The sequence below is a fragment of the Juglans microcarpa x Juglans regia genome, chromosome 2S, assembly GCF_004785595.1.
Source record: "Juglans microcarpa x Juglans regia isolate MS1-56 chromosome 2S, Jm3101_v1.0, whole genome shotgun sequence".
Taxonomy (NCBI): Eukaryota; Viridiplantae; Streptophyta; class Magnoliopsida; order Fagales; family Juglandaceae; genus Juglans; species Juglans microcarpa x Juglans regia.
This window is the reverse complement of record NC_054597.1, coordinates 24,303,045-24,312,227: the sequence shown is the minus strand read 5'-3', so window position 1 is coordinate 24,312,227 and position 9,183 is coordinate 24,303,045. Positions and strand designations below refer to the sequence as shown.

Below are 9,183 nucleotides of genomic sequence, written 5' to 3'. Positions count from 1 at the left end.
TGGGTGACAATTATGCTATTGTTATTAACCTTGAGGACAAGGTTCCTTTGAGGGGAAGAGGATGTTATGACTCTCCATGGCATTGAAGACATGAGTAGCTGTTGGCAATGGGTGGAGAAGAAGCAAGCTGAGTATGAAATGCTAAATTGGAACCAATACTATAAAGTTGCATCAATATTTCAACCTTGAAGACAAAGTGCTTTGAAGGGGTGGATAATGTAATGAACCCAATTAAGTTGGGCCAGGTTTGATGGGCCTCCAAATTAGTTGTTACTTTTTATTGTATTTGAGTTGTTAATCTGTTTAGCTTAGTTGGTTATGGTCAATTAGAGGTGTTGGCTCAAGTATATGTAGTGGGGAGTCCTTGTGGGAGAATCATCTTAAATCTGGAATATATTTTTGTTGATCATTTCTAAAATGAAGGTTGGGTCCCTCAAAGAACCCGTAGCTATGAATAAGTGGCTCTTCTGAGCTTTTTATCAAACACTTCCCGTACATTTCCATTCCTTCTCTATACAGTATTCCTTTACAATATATTACATCCATCATTACAACCAATCAACATAAAAACATTTCTTTACATTTCTCTGGAAGCAGTTTATTATATTCCGTAGCTTATCCTTATTACATCACATCAGATTGAGTAGATTTATAGAGATTTACAAGGAGAATCATAACAGACCACAAACAAAAATCCAACAGTCCATCACCTTGGCTTCTTCAAACTAGCTCAGTAGAATGTTTTTTTTTCTTTTTTTTTTTTATTGGTACTGGGTGTTCGAGAACAAACTTCCGTCTAATCATGAGGGTGCACGAGTTTCGGCAGAGAATTTTCTACAATTACACATCGGGTAATTCAAGAGAAAATTCTCCCAAATTTGATGGTGCCAAGAAATTGTTTGCACCCAAGAATCTTGATTCAAACCTTATACCCAAGGGAGCATACCACCAAGACCAAGCAGGGCATACCCATGTGCGGATGCAAAAGAAATCCACCCTCCATGGGCAAGTAGGCAAGGTCGGATGCAACTCACCGGCTGGGAGTGGATACACACCCAGCCCAAAAAATCGTGCTCAAGTTGCGCAAAATATACCGTGCAAGCGACATAAGCAATCAGCGCTTCAAAGCAATTAGAGCCTTGGCCCTTGGAGGAACTAGAAATCTTTATAGAGCAATTATAGGAACGAGAAATGCACTATAGATCTAGCCAAGAAATAAGACAGGCCCCCCAATGAATGTCTTGAAAACCTAAAACAGGACATTCTCGTTAAACTAATACCCTTTTTTAATGCTCTGATCCCAAAATATTATTGAAAAAGAAAATGTTTTTTCAGACCCCTTTGAGCTATAAAAATTGCTGAATTTACATGCCCAATAAAAAAATCTTGGTGGTTACTCATGGAACACAAGATTTTCGGAGAAGCAGAACCTTCTGTGCCGGGACCATTCAGTTATTAGACAGTTTAAATGAACAAGTCACCCGAGAAATCGGCCAAGATTGGGACCGAAATAACAAAGGATGATAACAATTTCATGAGACTTGATTGGGTTCTTTGTTCAGATTGGAATTGAATGCAATAGCAAGCGAAACCAATCAATAAATGTAAGAGCAAAATGACACATTTTGAGTACCAAAAACCATGCCTGCATTACCGTGTCTTCCTATCAAGTAAAGCTTAATACCCATCTCTAAAAATTGAGATACATTGTGTTTAGTATCCAATATGCCATCCCCACTATTTGATGCTTGCCTTGGGAATGGCTGATGTACATGGTCCACAGGATGTCATAAATGGTATTCCCTTGAAAGTGGCCACACCCTTGTCATCAGTGAAAAGATGCTGCAGCCGGACAAACACAATCATTATTTCTCCAAATTTGGACACATTCATCCACATAGCATGCTTAAGAATTTTCAGGGACATAGATGATAACCAGAACATGGATGAATGATCTTTGGCAATCCTTAAAAATAAAAAATGGAAACTATGTCTTACTAACAGCTATAATCTCAGTACATGGTACTCATAAAACAGGCCAAAAATGACTTGGGGCTGGTTTATGTATTAATTCAAGACGTGGGAAAGATGTTTAAATTAAAGTACATGGGTAACGAATGGGCATGAGACTACTGCACAGAAAAGGTGCCAAGATATACATACTGGTGTTATCTTCTCCAGGTGTTTCTTTTTAGGGTTAAGGACGTCTTCTGGCTTTCCATCAATCCTAGACAAGAACACCAATGAACGTATAAGAAACCATAATTATGAAGAAAATGTGAAAAAAAAAGAAAAAAAACCCTGCCACACTTCATTCTATGATTGTTATCAACTTCGATCAACTAGATCAGGGGCAAGATGAAGTTATATCATCATTAAGAAGCATAGACTGAACAGCCTCAATCCCGTCTAGAATATAGCCATTAAGTGAAAAGTACCCTAAGAGTGAAGTAGCATAACTGATAAAATAGATTCCAAGTTGTGACTTTTCATCTCTCTTAAAAAAGGTTCAATCTCATCTTCGATGGAAAAAGGTTATCACTAATACTCGATCAAACTGCTGGCACTATAAATCATCCAGGTGATAACTGTAGCTTTATAGCTCACGTGGTTTTAATAATCTTACCCAGCAAATGAAACACGTTCCCCAAGTTTGGCCTCTTCAGGAGGGAATAAAGGCTCAACAATTGTATGATCTTCATTAGAAGCACATAGCACCTGGAAAAATTGGATTTATAAGTATGCACATCAACATTAGCCCACTATAATTGAAGTGTTCAAAAGGAGCAACCCTAAAGAATAAATCTTCAGTGAAGTAACCGGAAAGTTTTTATGGTCTCTTTCATTGCATAAGTTATATGTGTTGCTTAATTTCAAATGTTTGATAATGTCCAGGTCTGTAGTTGCATTAAGGCTGAAACTGCTACTGGGAAAGTGATTTAATATCACATGCTTATTTGTATGGATCTACAATCATTGAGTGGCGGATAAAAGAAAGCAAGCATATCCTTCATAGATCAACAAAGGTGAAATCTCAACAATTCCTCAAGCAATATGCACAGGTCATTTAGATCTTATTTCACTTTTTTCTATAGCCTACATAAGAATATCCCAAATGCATCATGAGGGAACTCCATGTATGGAAAACATGAGCAGGATTTGATAAAAATTCGAAGAATAAAGTACCAATCCTTCTGACATCACATCTCGTAGTTTTCCAGGTTTTACATTTGTAATCAATACAACGCGCCGATTCTGCAAGGTAGATGCAAAAAGGAAACCGATTCAAAGAAGAAGTTTTCAGATTTTTATTAATCCAAAAAAAAAAAAAAAAAAAATCCAAAAATTATGAAACTGAAAGAGAGCACTGGAAATAGAAAATGCGTGCAAACTGATTGTATCTTACTAGTTTCTGCAGTAATTATTACCGTTAACTCATCTGGACTATAATACTTGGCCAAACCACTAACCACCTGGCGCAATTTAGCATCTCCAATGTCGATCTCTTCAACAAGTAAACTGCATCATGAATTGAATGAATGATTAGTATCCCAAAATTATACTGTAAAATACAGACACTAAACTTCAAATTATTTCAATGGGTTGCAAGATGTTCAGATGTTATCTAATTAACATAGCTCTTGAAGAAGAAAAGGAAAAAGTTTTTCACCACACCTATCAGCAGATGGATGCTTCCATGCTTTCCGAATAACACCAACCTGTATATTGAGCAAACTGACACTAATTTCTTTATCTTTCTCAACTGCTTCTGTTTCAGATGACTTTTTCTTCTCCTGGGCAGCTTCTTTAACCCCAGTTGCCTTTATCTTGAAATTCAAAATTAAGTTTCATTATGCAAGAATTTTATGAATGGAGAAAGAACGTACAGGTAGCCAATATATCATGGTCAGTTTTAAAAGATTACCCCAGTATCACTTTTCTTTAGATTCAGGTCTGCATCTAACTTATCTGCATTTTTTGCACTTTGCAATGTCTTTTTTGCATCTGAATCTACGTCCACCTTCACTGGATTTTTGGCTCCTTCCAACTAAAATCAACAGAGAATATATAAAACTCAAACTCTATCAATATCTTACAAACTCTATCAACAAAGAAACTCCTAGGGGTTGGCTCTAGTGGTAAGAGCCTTGGTCTTGGTGGTACGCTCCCTTCACGTCCAAGGTTTGAAACTTGGGTACAAACAATTTCTATGGGCCATTGGACTAGGGCCTCGAATTACAAAGTGCACTTGTGGGAAACTCCTTGCCCAGCGCCTGTGCAACCCCAAGATTAGTCAGGACTTTGTTCCAAACACCCGGTGCCATTCAGAATGGAAAAAAAAAAAAAAAAAAAAAAAAAAAAAAAAAAAAAAAAAGAAAAAATCTGCAGAGATAATTGAGGGATGTAAGCATGCAGCATGTCCCCCCACCCCCCAAAAAGGGTATCAATACCCTTCACTCCCTGTGGCCCAGAATAGATGTAAATACTCTCAAAGGATATGGTGCAGCAGTGGACTTGTACCATGCTATTATAATTATAAAACAACCAAACAGTTTATCTTTTAGCCATTTAAGCAGTTTGTTTCAGCCCGATTTACAAATAATAATATAAAGACTAACAATGAAACACACAAGTTCATTAAAAAAATTACTCACTTGTGGCTTAAATTTAGCCTTCTCAAGCAATATCTTCTCGAATAGTTCCCCAAAATCCTCCTTGCTCTGTTAAGATGTATTGCAATAGTTTTTGAGAGCTCAATACAACCAGGGCTGCTTAGAGGGTAAGGGGGCAAATGGGGGACAAGGATTCTGATTCATATATGGACACAATAAGGAAAGACATTCAACGATGCAAATATAGGTTTTACATTCAACGAAATAATATTGCAACATCTTGTCAGAAGTCACAAGTTAGATGTCCATAAATCATAAAGTTACATAATCAACCCCACATTTTGCCAATTTGCATGCATACCTAACTTGCAGTCTTGACAAAGATAAGACAAAGATGGTTTACAATCCCTAAGAGTTTTGAGTTGGTATGAATATTTCTTATAGCAAATTTTTTTCAGCATTTCAGAATGCATCTAACAACTGCAGAAGCTGTCAGATAGAGCACAATTAAATTCTCTTTCCTATAAAGTGTCAAAGATGGTGGCCAATGAATGCAAATGATCTGAACACAATTAGTGGACTTTGGCATCTGGTGACAAAATCTAATCATTTAAAAAATCGAGCAGACATTGATTTAAATGAGATTTCAATGGGAGAATAATGATAGGAGACCATTGCTGATTTCATAGAATTAGAGGAGAACAAAGTTTCCAGGTTAGCATCTTGTTTTGTTTGTTTCTACACTCTAACTTCGGATTGACATTTTTGTTCATCAAAGTAGTGCACGAGGCTGTACAGAATTCTGCTATACCAACTCAACCTTTATTCTTCCGAACTAATAATAATCAGTTTTTCGGATTTTTACAACTGTCAGGTAACCGATGTGACAAATTTTTGTTTTCCAATTACCGATCAAAAAATAAAAAAAAAATTGTTTTCCAATTAAAGTCAGGTCAGAAGTCAAAAGATAGGTTGCAGAATCCAGCTTCCGATCCAACCCAATATATGGTTAGAAAATTAGTAATATTTAAGATATATGCAAACTAGTCTCCTATCTTTTCATCTCCCCAAGAGACCACCACACAACCCACCACCCTTGTCTCGTGTGTTATTATATTTTATATTTATTTCTCTACATTTTTCCCTTGTGTATCCCGTGTGAAGTTAATAAGCTACCATGCCATCCCCTTGTTCCTTGTATTATCAGTTTGTTGAATTTTAGTTTTAAATGCACAGGAAAAAGTTTGTTAATTTTTTATTTTATTTATAACCTGATTGTGAAGTTGTTTGAACATGGAATTTTTCAATTCTTAATTTTAATAAATTACACATAAATGAAAGAAGATGAAATGTTATAGAAGAATGAAGAGAAAGTGTTTTTGACCTTTAAAACCATTTTAAATTTATGGTCATTTAACACATGAATAAATGACATGGCTATACAAGAGCAAAACTACTGCTTTGGAAATTATATAAAGAGAAAATAAGACAATGACAATGTTATAGAGGAAAGAAAACAAACTGTTCCTAACCTTTAAAATTCTGAAACATTTCAAGATTATTGTACATTTACGGTCATTTAATACATGAATGGATGACGTGGCTTGACCAAAAGAAGAAAAAATGTTATAGACGAAAGAAGAAGTGTTACTATTTTAAAATTCCATGACCTTTAAAATTATTTTACATACATGGATATTTATTTTGGCAATTAGAAATCAAATGTTCTTTTAGAAATTGGAACTGAAGGGTCAGTTAAACAAAGTTACATTATTTGAATGATAATAGTAAAATTAATTGGTGCTGTATTTGCAAAAAGCATGGTGAAACTGTGGATCATTGACTCCTCCATTGTGAGATTGCTAGGGCCTTATGGAATGATTTTTTCAGCAGAGTTGGAATAGCATGGGTTATGCCTAGAAAGGTGGCAATCTCTTAGCTAGTTGGAGAGATATTAAGGGTATTCCTCATATTGCAGCTGTGTGGAAGATGACACCTATTTGTCTACTGTGGTGCATTTGGAGGGAGAGGAATAAATGGAACTTTGAGGATTGGGAGCGCTCTGTAGAAGATCTTAAAATATTTTCTTTAAGACTTTATTTATGTGCGAAATTCTAGACTTTTATGATCTTAGTTTCTATGATTTTCTTGTACTTATCTCTAGCTTCTAACTAGATGCATTCTCTTGTATGCTACTTGTGTGATTGGGCTATGCCTAAATTCGCGTTAAAAAAATTTCTTATACTTGACAAAAAACAGAAACAATTTATTGGAAAGACATGGCTTAATATAGGGATAGATTGCATGCCTGTCTACCTCGTTTCGTGTTTCAGCTTTTATTTTCTATCAATGTAATTGCATGCAATCCCCCTTTTCATCTTTTATGATTCTTTTAAGCATGCAATTAGTAATCAAAGGCGGCCATGATCACAAATTACAAAAGAACAAAAAAGAGAACAAAATTAAAAATTAACAATTTTTTCTCATGCATGCACGACTAGTGAATAATTGATGGAAACTAACATGGACGTGGCCTTACCTGGATGTAATCCATCCATCTCATCACATGTGGTAACTTGTCCTTGTCTTCATTTTGAAGGCCAACCTAGCATCAGAATCTCATATTTGTAAGGCCTGCCTTTGGCCAAATGGCACCTCCATCGCCCATACGAATGAGATAACAAGATCTATTTATTAAAAACTTGTAAAAAATGAGATTGATTTTGAGTCCTTGCCCTTATAAAAGAGTTAGATTCACAGAATTTGGGAGAAATCAAACTCGCCATTTCATAATCATAACAACTAATTAATAGACAACAAAGGGTCTTCCACAATACATAATAATTAGAGAGAAAGTTAGGTATGCAGAGAAAAATATATAAATGTCCTATTATTCTCTTTATTTTCTTGGTATTTTATCTTTTCTAATTAAAGAACCAAAAAATAAATAAAAAATCAATTTTTGATTCTATTGTGTTCCTCACTTCATTTTCTTTTCAGGTGAACCAAATGGAGTACCAAATTCTATACCAGCAAAGGATGTAGTACTGAAAAGACGATCACGTCAACTTCAGACGGTTTCAATCCATTCCCCAAGAGTACAGACTTCAGAGCCAATTCATCATCCAATTTATTGAGAACTCCAGAGCATGACTTAAAATCTAGCGGAAGACTCTCTGCGAGTTCTATCCACTTCATCACCTACAACCAAAATTTTAGCTTTTCAAAACAGATGAGAAAAAATAAAGACGGTTTAGTGATAATAAATCCAGCAAAATCATAATAGTTGTCTAGAATTTGACTTAGTACATTCAGGACGCAAACCAATTCAACTTTACCTCATGGTTGTCATCCAAAGAGGCCCCAGATGACTTCCGTACGTTAAAGTACAAGCTCTTGATATCTTTCTCCATGACATCATCCAAGAGTATTTTCTGCATAAATAAACTATCAATTTAGGAAATTTTTATATTCCAAAAAACCTGAGGATTGGAAGCCAATTTAACCATCAAAGTCGAAATTGTATATTCGTGCACGAAAATATATTTCTGGGTTAGACATGCACAAGTTCGATAGCTTTCCAACAATAAAAAGCACATGAAAAGTCCAGTGAAAACAAAACACATGCCAAGGAATGCAAATTAGGGAAAAGAAACTTTCTAGTTTAGGAAAAGAGAGAGTGATTTTTTTATTTCGGGTAAAGAGACTGTCTTAGTCAAAACTCCTACACATTACCACAAGATATAATTAGTCTCCAATTGAATAACACCAGGACTGAAAAAAATCACTTCAAAAATACCCATTTCTTAAAACCCCAAAGTAGAAACACATTTTTTATTGTTCAGGTGATTGAAAGAAAACCCACCAAGGAAAAAAAAAAAAAAAAAAAAAGGAAAAGTAAGGGGGATGAGTGGTGGCTTACAGGGTCTAAAGAGAGGTGTTTACAGAGAGATGACACTATCTTTTGCTTTCTACTGAGAACGATGCTTCCATTCGCCGCCATCTCCTCTCCGTTGCAATCTCTCCCCCCTCTACTGCTGCTGCTCCGCTTCTCGCAAATGGCCGAAGACACGATCTAAATCTAAAGAGAGGGTTTTTGGAAGAAGGGTGTTATGGGCCTCGCATATAGCCCATAATCACTTCCCTTGTAACAGGCAGCCGTCTTAAAAAGTGGCCGTACTGAGAAGGATATCTTCATTTGTCGTGACAATCGAGGAATGCTACCTACAATTAAGTGAATAAGTATTGTATAATTGTTTTGAAAAATAATAGAATTTATTATTAAAAATTTAATTTTTTAAATATAAATTTTATATTTATTTTTTAAAATGATTACGCGATGTTTGTACATTCACAACTGTAACTATCATTTCTCTTAAAAATAATAAAATATATATTTACAATCTTTTATATAATTATATTTTAAAATGAGAATATTTATATAAAGTGATGTTATTTTATAATTTACTTTACAAAAATACCCATCGTTTAAAATATAATTATACAAAGATTGTAAAAAGTATTGTATGCCTATCATTTTCATTTTTTTTTTTTTTTAAAAAGCATCTAG

The 9,183-nt window shown here is 35.0% G+C and overlaps 1 protein-coding gene across 3 annotated transcripts; it reads right to left on the bottom strand.

Moving 5' to 3' along the window:
- Nucleotides 1–1,623: 1,623 nt before the first annotated feature.
- LOC121253102 (aminoacyl tRNA synthase complex-interacting multifunctional protein 1) lies at nucleotides 1,624–8,768 on the bottom strand. Of its 3 annotated transcripts, none has more exons than XM_041153007.1 (12): nucleotides 8,536–8,768; nucleotides 7,952–8,047; nucleotides 7,644–7,814; nucleotides 7,153–7,218; nucleotides 4,656–4,721; nucleotides 3,926–4,048; nucleotides 3,676–3,827; nucleotides 3,429–3,519; nucleotides 3,187–3,255; nucleotides 2,627–2,718; nucleotides 2,164–2,227; nucleotides 1,624–1,842 (listed from the first exon to the last, which is right to left on the bottom strand). In XM_041153007.1, the coding sequence occupies exons 1-12, from the start codon at nucleotides 8,614–8,616 to the stop codon at nucleotides 1,738–1,740; spliced, it is 1,176 nt and encodes a 391-aa protein (XP_041008941.1). In that variant the 5' UTR covers nucleotides 8,617–8,768; the 3' UTR covers nucleotides 1,624–1,737. The 3 variants fall into 3 exon arrangements, with proteins under 3 accessions (XP_041008941.1, XP_041008942.1, XP_041008943.1); XM_041153008.1 differs by having other exon boundaries at nucleotides 3,676–3,821; nucleotides 8,536–8,741; XM_041153009.1 differs by lacking the exon at nucleotides 7,153–7,218 and having other exon boundaries at nucleotides 8,536–8,741.
- Nucleotides 8,769–9,183: the final 415 nt, after the last annotated feature.

Coding starts and splice junctions, on each gene's coding strand:
- LOC121253102 (XM_041153007.1), bottom strand. CDS start 8,616: ATGGCGGCGAATGGAAGCATCGTTCTCAGTAGAAAGCAAAAGATAGTG. Junction 8,048..8,535: donor AACACCTCTCTTTAGACCCT/GTAAGCCACCAC, acceptor TTATTTATGCAG/AAAATACTCTTGGATGATGT. Junction 4,722..7,152: donor GATGGATGGATTACATCCAG/GTAAGGCCACGT, acceptor ACATCTTAACAG/AGCAAGGAGGATTTTGGGGA.